Source organism: Lithobates pipiens, unplaced genomic scaffold (genome assembly GCF_037356315.1).
Source record: "Lithobates pipiens isolate NorthernLeopardFrog02 unplaced genomic scaffold, aLitPip1_a1.2 Scaffold_16, whole genome shotgun sequence".
In the NCBI taxonomy this organism is placed as follows: domain Eukaryota; kingdom Metazoa; phylum Chordata; class Amphibia; order Anura; family Ranidae; genus Lithobates; species Lithobates pipiens.
This window is the reverse complement of record NW_027507748.1, coordinates 386,339,106-386,357,427: the sequence shown is the minus strand read 5'-3', so window position 1 is coordinate 386,357,427 and position 18,322 is coordinate 386,339,106. Positions and strand designations below refer to the sequence as shown.

At 40.4% G+C, this 18,322-nt stretch overlaps 1 protein-coding gene across 1 annotated transcript in view; it reads left to right on the top strand.

The window, feature by feature from the left end:
- LOC143983035 (multidrug and toxin extrusion protein 2-like) overlaps positions 1-17,764 on the top strand; it is a 289,578-nt gene extending 271,814 nt beyond the window's left edge. The window contains exon 17 of the mRNA XM_077482262.1: positions 17,137-17,764. Within this exon, the coding sequence (XP_077338388.1) occupies positions 17,137-17,375 (239 nt within the window). The 3' untranslated portion in view covers positions 17,376-17,764. The remainder of the gene's footprint in view (positions 1-17,136) is intronic.
- The last annotated feature ends 558 nt before the right edge of the window (positions 17,765-18,322 follow it).

The following is an 18,322-nucleotide window of genomic DNA, read 5'->3' as shown; positions in this document are numbered from 1 at the left end:
AAGACCCAAATAGGCTGGTAATGGGCAGGGAGGGCTACCCATGCCATGTTTCTCAATGATTTTCAACCATATTGCAGGAACCAGATATAACATTTAAAACCGCAAGCAGTTTTAAATGGAGTTATTTCCGTTTAATGTCATTTTGTGCAGGGACTGTTCTAAACACGGGAAACACGTGGCACTTCACAGGCATACTACAGACACCCCCCAGGCACCATATTTAAAGGAATATTTCACCTTTTTTTTTTCACTTTAATCGTCATTAAAATCAGTGCTCCCGCCAAAACGGCAGTTTTTAAAACTTTTTTTTGCAGTGACCCATGTCCCCTGAGGCAGGAGGCAGGTCCCCAAACCCTTTTTAGGACACTATCTTGCATATTAGCCGTTAAAATTAGCACTTTCCATTTCGAACGTTCGAGTCCCATAGACTTCAATGGGGTTCTAACGTTCGTACCGAACGCGGGGGTCGTTCTGGTGCGAACCGATCCGGGGGGTGTTCGGCTCATCCCTACACAGCATATGCATACCACAAATTACACCCCAAAACACATTCTGCTATTACTCCCGAGTACGGCGAAACCACATGTGTGAGATTTTTACACAGCGTGGCCACATACAGAGGCCCAAAATGCAGGGAGCGCTATCAGGCTTTCTGGAGCACCCAGGGCAATTCTGACATTTCTCTCCTACATATAAAAATCATCATTTATTTGCTAGAAAATTACATAGAACCCCAAAACAGTATATATTTTTTTTAACAAAGACCCTAGAGAATACAATGGCGGTCGTTGCAAATTTGTATCTCACACGGTATTTGTGCAGTAATTTTTCGAATGCGTTTTTTTGGGGGAAAAAACAGTTTTGTGCTTAAAAACAAACAAACAGTAAAGTTAGCCCAATTTTTGCATAAAGTGAAAGATGAAGTTATGCTGAGTAAATAGATATTGAACATGTCACTCTTCAAAATTGCGCATGTCCGTGGAATGGCGCCAAACGTCGCTACTTAAAAATCCCCATAGGCGACGCTTTAAATTTTTTTTACTGGTTACATGTTTTGAGTTACAGAGGAGGTCTAGGGCTAGAATTATTGCTCTCGCTCTAATGTTCACGGCGATACTTCACATGTGTGGTTTGAACACCGTTTTCATATGTGGGCGGGACTTACGGATGCATTCGCTTCTGCATGCGAGCACATGGGGACAGGGGCGCTTTTAAGAAAAAAAAAATATTGTTCATTTTAGGGGCTTCACAGGGGCGCTTTAAATTATTTTATTTTTTTATTGTTCATTTTACTTTATTTATTTTAGTTTGACATTTTTTTCCCCAAAAATAAATTTTTGATCACTTTTATTCCTATTACAAGGAATGTAAACATCCATTGTAATAGGAATATGGGATGACAGGTCTTCTTTACAGTGAGATCTGGGGGTCGATAAGACCCCACATCTCACCTCTAGGATGGGAAGCCTGAAATAAGAATTATAAAAAATAAATAAAAAGATTCTGGCTTTGATCGTATTGGCGAGTTGGTAGAAGCACTGGAGGGCGGTGGGGGTGGGGGGGGGGGTGTCTATGGCTGGGTATTGCAGGGTATCACCCAGTATGGCTGGGTATCTCCGAGTATGGCTGGGTATCTCCGTGTATGGCTGGGTATTGCAGGGTATCTCCAAGTATGGCTGGGTATGGCAATTTATGGCAGGGTATTGCAGAGTATTCGCGGGGTATTGCAGAGTATTGCCGGGGTATTGCAGAGTATTGGGGGGTATTGCAGAGTATTGGCTTATATTGCAGAGTATTGGCGGGTATTGCAGAGTATTGGCGGGTATTGCAGAGTATTGGGGGGTATTGGGGGGTATTGCAGAGTATTGGGGGGTATTGCAGAGTATTGCCAGGGTATGGAGGGGTTAAATTCGGTGAGCAGCGATGTGGGCACTGCAGGTGCAGCCCACAGTGCTGCTGACACCGATCCCTTTCCCCTCCGCTGTACCGATCGGTACAGAGAGGGGGAGGGAGGAACCGGCGTCATAACATGACGCCGGTTTGTTTACAAGTGATCACTCCGTCATTTGACGGAGCGTTCACGTGGTTAATTAACGGCCTCTCAGAGTTACACAACCGCCCTGAAACCGTTAATCGGCTATGGGCGGTTGTTAAGTGGTTAATAACCAAGAGACTCAGTCCTATATCCTGGCTCTACTACTTCAATCAACACCCAGCCCTCTTCGTGTATCCCAAAGAGCATACCACAAACACACTTAGGACATGACATTACAATCAACAACAAGATGTGACCACTAACACAACAAGATGTGTGACAACCGTAGAAAAATACAGGATTGTTCAGATTTCACTGGATACCCATGCCACCGCTGGGTGTATTCCTGGCGCCCCCTCCTGGTTTTCACGTGCTTCACAGCACCCATGCTTTACCGCACAATATACTTCCCAGGAGAAGTTTAAACCACTTCCTGACGCCTCCTGCTGGTTTTCCTGTGTTTCACTGCACTTCTCAAGAGAAGTTTAACTACGCCTTTATCCGTGACTATATAATCAATCCCTCATTCCCAACAGCCGCCACAAAACACAAGCTGGGTCAACAAAACAGAACAAGCAGGCGGTAGATATAATTAGTGCAGGTTCAAAGGCTATGGGCAAGATATATACCTGTCTCTTTTCTGACCGTGGAGAGCTGATATAGACAGAAATTAGCCAATCACGGGTACAGGATAAACAGTAGACTAGATATACAAGATATCAAAAGTGTCTTACCGTTTTTAGAGGTGATCAGTCTCCATCCAGTCTCCATATTGGCTTGTCCCAGTCCCTTCTGGATTGGCTATCCTCTGGTACAGAGCCCACAGCCCCACATTGGGCGCCAAATTGTTTTGGATTCAGAACAAAAGTCTGATATTATATCTATCCTGATCAGATTGAATATACTGAAGTAATACGCTGACACCAGTTCAGAGTAAAACACTTTGTTTATTATTTTTGCTTCTCAAGACTTTTATAAAATTCCAATAAAGATTAAAAGATATGTCAACAAGACTGGCGCATACAAACCACAAATATAAAAATACATATGGTGCTAAAACATTGGTTTTGGCTGGATGCTCACTTGAGGAAGTAGCTTTGTTCTTGCAGAATTTCTGCAGCATTTTATGTTATATTCTGAATGTATTCTCGGAAGCAGGCACAAACTTTTCGTTGACTGTCAGTCCAGTTCCTAAGCTAGGGAAGAGTGAGCTTTTGCAAAATATCTGAATATGTCTTAAGGCTTATTAAGCGCGTAGAAGCTGATAATATATATATATATATATATATATTAGGTATATAAAGCATATATTGGAATAGACATTTCACCATGATCACATTTATTAATCACATCCATTACAGTTGCATGCCCACACATGTAGATTCCTTTGTATTTACAATGATTTTTACTAGCTTCTCCTTTAAATTCGCTTTTGACAATTCTATCCCTAACAGATGTAGCTCTTTTGAAGGTGAAAAATGGGGTTGCTGGGACAAATTGTCCCAGTGATGGATCGAGTGATAGCATATGCCAGTATCTCTCCACAATTGTTTTAATTTTATCATGATGATTTGTATATTTTGTGATAATTCTTAAGGGGTTGGCATCGCTTTGATTTTTGTAAATAGAGTAATGTCTGGATTGAGACATGAGAATAGCCGCCTCTATTATGTATATATTATCATCTGAGCAATTACGTGTTTTGCTTAGATATTGATTGTATGGTTTTAAATATATTAAAGCTTTGGATGAAAGCTTTGGATGAAAGCTTTCTATATAGTTCCACATCTAGAAATGTAATACATTCCTTATCATAGGACATGGTAAATCCAAGATTAAACAATTTTTTGTTCATTCTGGCTAGGCATTGCTGGTGTAAATCTAGTGATCCTTCCCAGATGATGAAAACATCGTCAATGTACCGGTACCATGCAAGGATGTGATCCGTGTACATCGACAGTGACTCGTCTGCTAGAAACATTTTCTCCCACTCCCCTAGATACAGTTTGGCATATGATGGGGCACAGCAAGTCCCCATTGCAAACCCCTGCACCTGGAGGTAGTGGGAGCCATTGAAAATAAAGACATTGTGTCCGAGAACAAATTCCAACAAAGAGAAATAATTCATTGTAAGCTGGGTCTATGTTGCCTCCCTGATGTAAAATGTGTTTTATAGCTGCCAGACCTTTTTTCGTGGGGAATTTAACTATATAGCGCTTCAACATCTATCGTGACTATTATTGGATAATCAGGGATGCACAGGTTATCTAAGATTTGTAAAAAATGAATCATATCAAATATTCATCTACCAACGTACTAGCGTTTTCACTGATTGCACCTATCCCTGAAATAATAGGTCTTCCGGGAGGATTTACTGCGTCTTTGTGAATTTTGGGGAGTGCATAAAAGGTAGGGACTCAAGGGAAATTATTCCTAATGAAATCCCATGTGCTTTTTGTTATCATATTTTTAAGATAGGCAGTGTCTACTAATACGTAGAATTCCTTATTGTATCTCTCCACAATGCCTGCCAGAATCCGGCAGTACCAGTCTCGATTTTTGGAGGATTTTGTTTCATATGTTGATATATTTTTCATTTTCTAGTAAAACAATGTTACCGCCTTTATTTGCGCGTTTAATAGTAATTAGGTTATTGTCAAAGAGTTGTCTCAGTGCTAGGGCTTCTTTATCATTTATGTTTGAGGATGTTTTGTGCATATTTTAAATTTTTCGAAATCTTTATTTACTAATTTAAGAAATGCAGCTGCATTCACGTTAGTACCTGGAGCTGGACATTGGTCTTATTTTTTCTTTAGTATAGATTTATTTGGATTTGTTTTAGTAGATCAAGTTTGTTCCAATATCTGTGAGAGGTCAATGCGATCAATGAGATCAGCTGGGTCATTTTCCTCCAAGAGGGAAATGAGCTGATCAAGTGCTTTATTTTCTTGTGGGGTACGATCCGTACTCACCCCTTTTTTTATATAATTTTTTTAGACTAAATGTGCGGACAATAGTTGGAGGTCCTTAAATATTTCAAATGTATCCAAATCTTGACTGGGACAGAAATACAGTCCCTTTTTTTAAAGACTATTATTTCATCTTCTGACAGATTGTATGAAGAGAGTTTAATTATATTTAGATCATTTCTTTCCTGTGTATTCAAATCCTCAATAGGTGTTATAGTGTCACCTGTGTGTCTGTGTTGAGATTGGACTGTGATGGATCACTAGGAGTCAAGTCTAATAAATTAGAAGATGAAGTGTTGGATTGGGAGGTAGATTCTCCCGTTTGTGATTTTTATGCAGAAAGATTACCCTTCACCAAAGTTTGTACATTACCTTGTACCATAGAGTTAGTTGACTTTTGCCCAAATGTTGGTGTTGCAGACTGAGATGAAATGTGGACAATGTCCAAACCTTGTTTTTTTGGCCTTTTGGCCTTGCATGGGATCACCATAATATTGACATTTAGTGCTCTGTCCAGTTTTGTGCTTATAGGGTACCTGAGGAGGAACAGATGATAGATTATAGCAGTGTTTCTCAACTCCAGTCTTCAAGGCGCCCCAACAGGGCATGTTTTCAGGATTTCCCTCAGCTGAAACGGCTGTGGTACTTACTAAGGCAGTGAAACTGATCAAATCACCTGTGCAAAATAATGGCGGGCCTGAAAACATGACCCCTGGGGGGGAGCCTTGAGGATTTGAGTTGAGAAACACTGGATTAGAGATCTGTTGGGAGAAAACAGAATATTGTCCTTGACTTGGGTTTCCTTTGTTGTTAGTGTATTTATTTTAGGTCCATGTATAGGCCCTTCTATCTTGGAATGCATTTTTATCCGTATAAATTTTGTGTCCTTTTTTGATTAGTATATCTTTATTAAAGACCTCCAAATGTGTCTTTGGTTTATTTATCCTCTCTAGTAGGGATTTATGAGTTTTGAATTGTTGTAATTTTCCACATAGGCTGGTGATGTCTGTATCAAGAGTATTTGATCTTTTATTGTATTCTCCTATCAAGAGTTCCATCAGACTCTGTGAGCATGGCTGATGAGGGGGAGGAGACTAGGGAGGGAGCGTCTCCACACCTAGGCGTGCGGATGAGGATCGGCTCGCCCCGTGCTGCTCCGATACCGCAGCAATGCCTGGCTTGAAGGAGGCTTTGGCAGCGCTGCGTTAGCCTCTCCCCGCTCCCCCAGTGTTCCCTATCCCGAGGTGCCTGAAGTTTGGGGTTGCTTACCTTACCGCACCCACGACGCCGCTGTCTCCCGGAGCTCAGCGCGGAAGCAGGTAGCGTTGCTACTGGGATGACCGGACGGATCAGGACGAGCAGTGCCGAGCCTGGTACGAAGGTCGGACTCTGAATGTGCGGTGTCCCGAGCGGATTCCTAGTGGAGTGAAACGGCGGTATCTGGCGCCCTCTGGAGGTGAAGGAAGGATATAGCAGTAAGAGGAGCCCTCGTTTTGCTATGGATGCAGTGTCTGGTCAGAGGCTGAAAATCACAGGAGCAGGTATGGAATTATAAATATATATACCTGAAAGACCTTTACAAAGAGATCTCAGACAGAGGAGGAGAGTGAGAAAAAAGGCGGTATGTGGAATAGAAAGCAGCAGTGATGTACTGGAGAACTTTCTTTTTTCTTTTTTTCCCTCTTCCTGATTTTTTTTTTCCTTACTGAATGAACGGCTAAATGCTAAAGGCTTATGAATATCAACATCTTAAATGCTGGAAAAACAGTCTGTAATAGAAATTGATCCCCCAAATAAACTGTGCTGTGTTGTGGGGTCTGAAGCAAGCAATCCAGCAAAGCAACCTGGGAAAAATTAATTATATGGCTAACTATTATATTCTAATACAGCGAATAAGAGAGACGTGGATTGGGGTAAAGAGACACTAGATTGGCGTTTATTTTTTATTCTTTTTTGTATGGCACTCTCTTTTGCAAAGGACGGCTGCAATTAGGTTAACATGCCCAACAAGAGAATCGGTATAAACGAGTGCATTGCAACATACTATTGAGGAATACTCGGCTCATAAATGGTTTGTTAATATGAGGACAGTCAACTGAGAGCGGATACTGTGCATTTGGTACAAACTGGTCTAGTCCTATGCTACAGGAAAATATATAAATTAAGTCGTAACAAGTTTAAAATCATTTTGATAACGAGTCTCTTTATGATACATGAGATCTGTGCTTGGGCCTGAAACTATATACAAAAGTAAATTAAATGTATTTTTAGAGACTATAAGTTGACAAACAGTGCCTGAGGGGTGACACATTATTTTTGGGGGTCGAGCGGATATTTTGAAATCCAGAAAATGAAGATGAAGACGCCTAAGACCGGAACAATTCCTAAATCACCCCGGCGGAGCCTGGTAGTGAGTCCTGGCCCCATGAACAAATTTGTTACGCAAACGAGGGGCTCAGAGAAACAACAACAACAAGAAAAACAACTACAAACAAGAAGTACTCAAGCAGAAAATAAGGACAAAAAGGATAAAGAAAGAGGGAAAGAAAGAGACAACAACCTCAAAACAATTCCCTACAAGCCCAAGAGAGTACGCCAGAAGTGGAGATGGATCAATCAGTTGATCTAGACCATGAAACCGAGGAAATACAGTCCATACACTCACACTCGTTGCAGTTAGAAAATTCCTCAGCATTACCTACAAAAATAGAAATAATTTCAATGTTTGCAGCATTGGAAAATTCCATGAAAAAGGAAATGGACAGAGTGCATAAGAATCTTGCGCACGTTTTGGATCGTGTAGAAGAAATGGAAAAAAAAGTGGAGAAAGAAGCAAATATAATAAAGAAATTAGAAGTGGAAATAATTTCTTTAAAAAAAGGTCAACAAGAGCAAGCCTACAAAATAGAGGATCAGGAAAACAGGGAAAGAAAGAAAAATATAAGAATACGAGGTGTCCCGGATATTGAACAGCAAGAAGATTTAACAGAAATAATAAAAAGGATATGTAATCCATTGATGAATAAAGATATAACTAATCCAATAAACATTGAAAGGCTATATCGACTAAGAAAACCAAAAGAACTGTTGCAAGATATCCCACGGGACATAATAGTGCGTTTCCAGCAAGAAGAGGTTAAGAACCTACTCTGGAAAAACATAAGAGTAAAAACGCCAATTATATATGAAGGAAAGGAAATACAGATATTTCAAGATTTATCTCCAGACACCCTGAAAAGAAGAAGAGTCCTAAAACCGCTGTTGACAGTTCTGAAGGAGAACGGGGTGCAGTATAACTGGGGGTTCCCTGCATGCCTTATTGGCAGGAAGAACGGATGGACTGGGAGACTGAGACATATAGAGAATGTATCAGAATTTTGTAAAATATTTGATATCCTGGTCCCAGGCATGGGGGTGTAGTGGGGCGGCGGGAGGGGCGGCGGGAGGGGGGGCGGGTGGGGGAGACGGTCAGGGGGTGAGTGAATCCTCTTCCCTCTCTGGTATGGGAGGGGGAGGAATAGTGATAGCAGCCGATAGGCTGAACTACAGGAATCACGGGTTACGCCCCGGGGCCGTCTTCCCCCTCGCGTCCCCCCCCCTCTCGCTCTCCCCCCTTCTACTATGGGGGGGTGGCGGGGGGGTTGGGGTCCTCTGGGCATGTTTAGTAATCACCTCGCAAGTGATAGGCGAGATGGATGGTGACGCGGCCGAACAGAACTCCACCCTAGGATATAGGTATATAAGGAACAAAGAGGTTCCGGAGAAATTATCCCTGACCAAGGGGTCAAAATTACATCAAATGATGGGATGGGAATGGGAGGGGGGGAGGAGGGTGGGAAAGGGGGTTGGCCTGAATCCAATAAAAGAAATAAGAAAGATTATAGAAGTACCGGATAGCAGGTCTCAAGATAGTAACATATAATGTAAGAGGAATGAATTCTCCAAGGAAAAGGTTTAATATTTTTGAAGAATTAGAGGGCTATCACGCTGATATTGTTTTTTTACAGGAGACACATCATGCCCTAGATTCCAACACTCGGATTGATACGGGAAAATATCCTACCTGGTACTATGCTGACTCCCCGATTAAGGGTGCCAGGGGGGTAGCTATTGGGTTTGCAAGGGCGGTTGGGTGGAGGCTGGAGGAGATGAAGGTGGACCCGGAAGGGAGGTTTTTATTCTTAAAGGGTAACTTATTAAGACAAAAATATACATTAATTAACATTTACTGCCCCAATAAGGCCCCAGAAAAATATTTGAACGGTATATTGAAATTAATAGAGAAATATAAACAAGGCCATGTGATCATAGCAGGGGACTTGAACTTCACCATGAAACCCGAAATAGATGGTACATCAGTTATTTCCCCTCAAGAAATCAAACAACATAGAATATTTAAAAAAAAAAATTCATACACAACAGCTTGTAGATGCATGGAGAGCATGCAACCCAATGGAAATTGACTATACATATTATTCCCCAGTTCATGACACTTATGCAAGACTGGATTATATAATTTTAGATCATGACTCATTGGAAATGTTGGTAAATGTACAGATAGGTAATATCACGATATCGGACCACGCCCCAGTGATAGCTAAAATCTGGATGAAGGAAAAAGAGCCTGTAAGGGGGACTTGGAGACTGAGGCGTTGATTGAGATGGAAGATGTTGAGAGTAATATAAAAACAGAAATAGAACAATATTTTAAAATAAATGACACCACAGAAGTTTTCAAGGCCACCTTATGGAAAGCTCATAAAGCTTTAATTCGAGGGAAGTTAATTAGTATAGGATCGGGGAAAAAAAAGAACGCAAAGAAAGATACAATAATTTAAAAAAAGCACTGCATGAGTTAGAACAAAAACATAAGAGATATTTAGATAAAAAGATATACAAGGAGATCATCCAGAAACGTGCACAATTAAATGATTTGATAGAGCAAAAACAGAGAAGTGTGTATAAAAATGTAGCCAAAGAAAGATACCTGTGGGCAAATAAGTCGGGGAAATATTTAGCAAGAATAGCTCGGGAAAAAAAAGCTTTAAATTATAGTGAGAAAATCAAAGATGAACATGGGGAAGTTAAATTTAGATCGTCAGAGATCGCAGAGGCCTTTAAATCCTATTATAATACCCTTTATTCAATAAGAAGTAAAGAATCAGGGGCACAAAAGGAGCAAAGGAAAAAGAAAATTCAGCAATACTTAAGTGAAGCAGATTTACCGAAAATATCGGAAGAAAGTGTTAAAAGTTTAGAGGACCCAATTAGACCAGAAGAAATATATAAAGCAATAAAAGAAACACCAAATGGGAAAAGTCCAGGCCCGGATGGTTTCACAATCAGGTATTATAAGAAATTTAAACATCAATTAGTTCCTGAATTATGTAAATATTGGAATAGATTGGGCGAAGATGAGAGTATGAGGAAAGAGGCCCTATTGGCAAATATAACAGTCATCCCGAAACCGGGTAAGGATGATTCCATCTGCTCCAGCTACCGCCCAATAGCCTTGTTGAATGTAGATACAAAGTTATACATGAAGGATTTAGCAACAAGAATAAAAAACTTGATGCCGAAATTAATAAATGGGGACCAGGTAGAATTCATCCCAGGAAGGGAGGGACGAGATAACAGCCTGAGGACCCTCCTTCTTATGGATTAAGACAGGGAAAAGAAAACCCCAATGATATTGATCTCTATCAATGCCGAAAAGGCATTCAATAGAATTGATTGGTGTTTCATAATAGAAACCCTCCGGAACATGGGCTTAGGCCCAAAGATGCTGAAGTGGATTATTAACCTATACACACAACCAACAGCCAGAGTGGGAGTAAATGGGAGTATGTCGTCCGCGTTTGAAATGTTAAATGGGACGAGGCAGGGTTGCCCACTTTCACCCCTGCTATACGTAATCGCCTTGGAACCATTCATGTCAAAGATGCGAAATAATGTAAATATAAGCGGGGTTAAATGGGGAGAAGAAGAGCATAAAGTTGCGGCTTACGCGGACGACTTACTCCTATACATAACTTAACCAAGACTGTCCTTGCCTAGCTTAATAAAAGAAATAAAAGAGTATGGGGTACTTTCTAATTTTAAAATAAACCCTATTAAAACGGTTATATTAAATATAGGACTGGATAACGAGGAAGAGATGGATATCCTTTTACATGGGAAAAAAAAGAAATAATATACCTAGGTATAAAAATCACAAAGACGGTCCAGGACTTATACCACGCAAATTTTATTCCATTACTAAATGACATTAAAACAGTGTTAGGGAAAATGAGAACGCGATCAATCTCTTGGACAGGCAGAATTAATCTTTTAAAAATGGGGGTTTTACCTAAAATCACCTATAAACTCCAAATGCTCCCAATTCATATTCCAAACAGTTTTTTTTAAATAATAAAAACACTTTTTTTTTAATTTATTTGGCAAAAAAAAAAATCGAGGATAAATTATAATATATTAACTAGAAAAAAATAAATGGTGGGATGGCTTTGCCAGATATTTACAGATACTACAGCGCAATCACGTTGGCAAGAATGATGGAATGGGCAAATATTCACACGGAAAAAAAAGTGGGTAAAAATGGAAGAGTCACTAACTGGCACAAAATTAAAAAAAATTATCTGGATTCCGACAAAATTTAGATTTAGAATGGGCACGAATAAGGCACACGAAATCACGATAACAGCACTAAAAATATGGGATGCACTATACCGGAGAAATAAATGGGTATACAATTCTCCATTAATTCCACTAGAGGGCACAGACTTTTTTACTCCAGGAAATGGCACTCAATTAGGCAAACAAATGGAAAATATACAACTAAAAGATATAATTTCATGTAGTAGTTTGATGTTAAAACAAGATATAATTGAGAAGTTTAGATGGAAAAATTTAAAGGAATGGGAGTATGTACAGATTCAACATTTTGTTGGTTCAATTCCAAAACCCATAAGAGACGAGAATTCTCTAACATCCATAGAAAAATTATGTAATTCTAAAGAAAAAGTAAAACACTGTATGTCTAGAGTGTATGAATGCCTATAGGAAATTGAGACACAAGATAGCATACCTGCAATGGGAAAATGGGAAGCAGACTTGGGTATTAAGGTGGAGGAGAGGCTGATGATGGCGTCAGTATATAGGCAGGTGTCCGATACAACGTCCAGAGAGGTTAACTATAAGTGCATGATGAGATGGCAGATAACTCCCGTTAGATTGCACAAAATAGATCCATTGAGATCTAAGTACTGTTGGAGGGAATGTAAATTACCAGGAACAGCACTTCATATCTGGTGGGAATGTCCAGAAATAAAGCTTTATTGGCAGGAGATTTTAGCCTATATAGAAATAATAACCGGAGAAAAAATTCCATGCTGCCCGCTGAAATGTTTGTTCTATGGAGTAGAGGATATAAGTGGTAATTTACAATTGGAAAATAATAAAGGAAAAAATAAAAAAATTAATACGTTTGTACTTCTCTTGCTAAACGCAGCAAAAGCCTTGATTCCGGTAAATTGGACACAAGTTAAAAAAAAAACACCATTAAAGAGTGGGTGCAGAGAATTGAATATATTAATAACATGGAATATTTGGTTAAAATGGAGAATAACCAAATGAACAAATATTGGGCAGTATAGAAAAAATGGAGAATTTTTAAAAGGACTGAAACCTACATCCAGGTATTAATGGAATAAATTGAGGAGGAAGGGCCAACAAATAAGGGGGGAGGGTGGGAGGGGGACTAGGATATATTTCTGGGAAAGCGGCGGGGAGGAAAGATAGGAAGGATAAGGAAATTAAGTAGGTAAGACAAAGGGTAATTGATAGTAATATTAAGGTAATTTGTTTTGTCTGCTTGTTTTTTGATATATTGTACTGGAGGATTGTTCTGTACGTGTAACATATTTTTTCCTTTTTATTATTACCCTCCTGCTTGTTTTTCCTTGTGTTTTTTAACTGAAAAATTAAATAAAATTTAAATTATAAAAAAAAAAAAGACTCTGTGAGCATGCACATAATACTTTTTCCCAGTTTTTCTTGAACTCAGAGTCCAGACCCTACAAGGTTGGGAAGATCTGGACTCTCATTCCCAGCGGGTTCATTTTTAGAATCTTGAAATGATCTGACATGCCAAAATAACGACAATTTATTTTCTAAGGTTTTAGATAATCTAAAAAATAGAGATGAGATTTCCAAATCTACTTGTTCATTATACCCAAATTCTTTAAGGTATCCCTTCATGAGGGAGTCCCTGTCACTACCTGTAAAATTGTCCATGCTGTCCAAAAGTACTCTATATGTTAAAATGTCCCTATCTTGATAAAAAAGAATGTATTTTATTTGTCTGTATAATTTAATATTATGCATATATTACCAAAAAAAAAAAGGGGGAACGGTATCTACTACCAAATATTTTAGAAATATGGAATGGTAATTATATATGTATTAGAGTGCCAAATCCAATAATAAATATATATTGTATTATACATCTTTAACCACTTTCAGACTTGACCATTTTGCTGGCTTAAGACCTGACCACGTTTTGCGATTCGGCACAGCATCGCTTTAACTGTCAATTGCGTGGTCATGCGATGTGGCTCCCAAACAAAATTGACGTCCTTATTTTCCCACAAATAGAGGTTTTCGTTTGGTGGTATTTGATCACCCATGCGATTTTTATTTTTTGTGCTATAAACAAAAATAGAGCGACAATTTTGAAAAAAAAATGCATTCATTTTTACTTTTTGCTATAATAAATATCCCCCAAAAATATATAAAAAACATTTTTTTCCTCAGTTTAGGCTGATACGTATTCTTCTACATATTTTTGGTAAAGGAAATCACAATAAGCGATTATTGATTGGTTTGAGGAAAATTTATAGCGTTTACAAAATAGGGGATAGTTTTATGGCATTTTTATTAATAATTTTTTTTTACTAGTAATGGCGGCGATCAGCAATTTTTATTGTGACTGTGACATTATGGAGGACACATCGGACATTTTTGACATTTTTCAGACCATTGTCGTTTATACAGCAATCAGTGCTATACAAATGCACTGATTCCTGTGTAAATGAAACGGGCAGTGAAGGGGTTAACCAGGGGGTGGCAGTGTAGGGGTTAAGTGTGTCCTAGGGGCATGTTACTAACTGTGGGGGGCTGGGCTATGTCTTAGTGAACACTGATCTCTGCTCAAATCACATGGAGCAGAGATCAGTGTCACTTGTTGCTAGGCAGAACGGGGAGAGGCTGTTTACATCGGAATCTCCCCGTTCAGCCTCCTCATAAGACGATCGCGGGTATCCCTGCGGCGATCAAATCCGCGGTACCCGCAACCGGACTCACGGGGGGACTGACTGGCACGCATACAATGGCAGGGCGGCAAATACAAATGGACGTACCTGTACTCCAATTTGCCTGCCCATGCCATTCTGCAGACGTACATCATCGTGCTCCAGTCGGGAAGTGGATAACATTGTTACCATCTATAAGAATAACAAATATGATCCTCTTGCACCCGATGCATCTCAGATATCTCCTTCGGAGGGGGGGGGGGGGGGTGTATTTTGAAGAAGAAAATATATCTATAATATAATTTGTAGAGAAGTAAGTATGACACAACAGTATAAGGTGTACATATAATGTTATCAGTGACAATTGTACAAAAATTAGAACATACACTTACATATGTTGTGATGGTGTAACATTAACATTTCATCATTTTGCAATTAAAAACAAACTGACTTTCTGCTCCAAAGTCTTAACCATCAAAGAGAATCTTAATACTGCATAGTGTATACATTCCAAATAAGTTCTCAGCCTCTTCTGGACCCCCACAGAGGAAATTGGTCAGAGAACCTCACTGAGTTCAAAAGGTGAAGTCCTGCAGATAGGAGCATATAATTCTGGGATATAGTAATTATAATTTAAATGTTGGGCCAAACTTATAAAATATATATCAGTATAAGTAATTAGTGATATGTAATTTATTTATATATTACCAATATTTTTACCTGAGTATTGCAGATGAAAGAGAGCCAGAGCAGAAAAGGGGCTCTATTAATGGAGAGTTGGTCTCAGCTGAAAAAAACAATAATATATATGCAACAATCAATTAGCTGTGCAGCCATTGACATGGTGGCCATTGAGGATACTTTTAACTGTATGGTAAAGGATCTATAAAGAGCAGACATGATTGCTTTATTAGTGTTTCACTGAGCTACATAGTTAACACAGTGTTTATCATATTGTTGAAATTCTGATTAGGTGGCAAATTCAATTTGGTTAAGTATATACTAAAGTTTGTAATGTAACACATAAACTGACAGCTTGTGGCACCAGTATTAAAGCAATTTGGACTTCTCTAAAAAAAAAAAAAAAAATAAGAGCCTCAGTATATGCTGTATCAACACAGTTGGTTGAATAATTATAAAGTAAACCTTAATCCGATTGTTTGTGAGAGCATATTTCCTGACATCCAGCGGCCAAATGCGATGGACACAGGATGTGCTCTGAGATGTGTCTTAAATATTCCTCAACCTCCAATCAGATGGTGCTGTTGATTGTGACAGCCGATATCTATGGAGAGAGAAGAGAAAAGCAGACAGGCTTCTCCAAGTTGGCCCCCTGAGACGCTTGTGTGTGGACCCGGCTGTGTTGCCAACCGTCAGTATTTTTACTGGCATCCAGTAAAAAATGGGCACTTTTCTCCTACCAGTAAGAGGAAAAGGTTGCCAGTAGAAAATATGGCTGTGACGCCTGGCTCGAAACTGGGCATGCATAGCTTGGGTTTGGATCTGAACAGGACCATCCAAGGTCTGGCAGAGGCGGTGCCTGAGCATAGTTACATAGTTAGCAAGGTTGAATAAAGACACCAGTCCATCCAGTTCAACCTGAGTGAGTGTCTACAATTGTCCCTATCCCTGTACACTGCACACTCATATAGGTCCCTACCCTCAAGGAGCCCACAATCCAAGGTCCCCATTCATATACTAGGGTAAATTTTGGACAGAAGCCAATTAACCTACCTGCATGTCTTTGGAGTGTGGAAGGAAACTGGAGTACCCGGAGGAAACCCACACAGGCACAGGGAGAACATGCAAACTCCAGGCAGGTAGTGTCATGGTTGGGATGCAAACCAGCGACCCTTCTTACTGCTAGGTGAGAGTGCTAACCACTACACCACTGTGCCACCCATGCATGTTGTGTGATGTCATGGTGCAAGGGAGCCAAGTGGAGTGGCCATAGTCTTGTGTACGGGTCTGTGGGACAGGAGCAAGCCAGGAGGGGGACTGTCGGTGCTGTTTAGACTGGAGGGGACTGTGAGGACCACCTGGCCTGGAGACTCTCACTATGACTCAGGGTGAGACGCATCAGTGATCTGTGCTGCTGCACTCTGCTGTCAGTGTCACTGACAGTCCATTTCATGTGCGTGTGTCACCCATTCTAATTTCCTGCTCCTGAGTCCTATCACTGAGCTACTTACTATATTGAGAATAAAATAAGAAATATGCCTTTTGCCCTAATATCTACCTTAAATCACATTGATAATTGCATATTGTACTTATTTGTAGACTAAATACTGAAATTTGAACTCACAACTGTCAATTTGTAACATTTGGAAATGCCAGTAGAAACTTGGCTGTGCCAGTGAATTTTGAGTGTCGTATCAGTAAATTTCTATCTGGTAGGTTGGCAACACTATGCCCCGGTGACTTTTGAAGGCAATCGGTTCCACTAGATTTTAGTTAGGGGTATCAGAGTAAAGGGGGCTGAATACAAATGCATGCCACACTTCTCAGATATTTATTTATAAAACATTTTGAAAACCATTCATCATGTTCCTCCCATTTCACAATTATGTGCCACTTTGTGTTGGTCTAGATTCTAAAAAAAAATATATAAATGTATTTTATTAGGATTTTATGTTCTAGACTCTAGAACATAAAATCCTAATAAAATACATTTATATATTTTTTTGGTTGTAACATGGCAAAATGTGGAAATTTCAAGGGGTATGAATACTTTTTCAAGGACTGTGACTGTATATATTTGAATATATATCTATATAAGTTAAGAATATGATAATATATGCATGTCTCTGCTGTGTTACAGGGGGCACAACAATGTCTGATTCCAGCTTTCCTGCTATTGCCATGCATGACATGGCCTCAGGAGAAGATCATAAAAAGCAACTGGAGTTAAAAGATGATTTACCAATGGAAGCTACTAATGTTGTAGGTGAAATCCTCTCCACTAAGCAGCTGATTGTCCGGAGAGGACTAGCATTGCTTCTATCCATTAGTACACTTATGATTGGTATTGTTGTTAAGCTAGTCACTGCCAAAAGATAACACAGGAGCTAATGGGCCTTTATAACCACACTTATGCCATGTACACACGATCAGACTATCCGGCAGACAATCCGCTGGACTTTGCAGCAGAGGTCCGACGGACTTTCCGAATGAGCGGACCTGCCCACATATGACTGGACTTTTCTGGCAGACTAGGTCCGGCGGACAATCCAGCAGACCTTTGGCGGAGGTCCGACGGACTTTTCAAATGAATGGACTTGCCCACACACCGAATAAAGTCAGTTAATTTTGAACGTGACTCCAGGTAGACGGGACTAGAGAAGGAAGTCAATGTCCCGCCTCCATCGGTGAGATTGACAGCCAGCTTGCTAGCCTCGTCGCCTGGTATAGATTTAAAGTGGAACCCCTACGCCGAAATAACGGCGTGGGGGTTGCCCCAAAGTCCATACCACACCCTTATCCGAGCACGCAGCCCGGCCAGTCAGGAAAGGGAGTGGGGACGAGCAGGCGCCCCCCTCCTGAGCTGTACCAGGCCATGTGCCCTCCCCATGGGGGGTGCTTTGGGGAAGGGGCCCCCCACCCCAAAGCACCTTGTCCCCATGTTGATGAGGACAAAGGCCTCTTCCCGACAACCCTGGCCATTGGTTGTCGGGGTCTGTGGGTGGGGTGGTTTATCGGAATCCGGGAGCCCCCTTTAATAAGTGGGCCCCCAGATCCCGGCCCCCCACCCTAGGTCGTTTTCTGACTTCGGGGGTCTTCTTCCGACTTTGCGGGTCTTGTCCCGCTCTTCCGTTCTTCTGCCGAGCCTCTGCTATCTTCTTCCAGCTCTTTTACTAGCATTGGCCCGGTCTTCTGTCGATGTCGCCACCGCTTTCTTCTTCTTCCTCTTCTTCTTCTGATGTTGACACAAAGCTCTCTCCGGCTGCAATGCCAGGGACGCGTTGCGTGGCGACTTATGTAGGCATAATGGGCGATGTTACATGGTG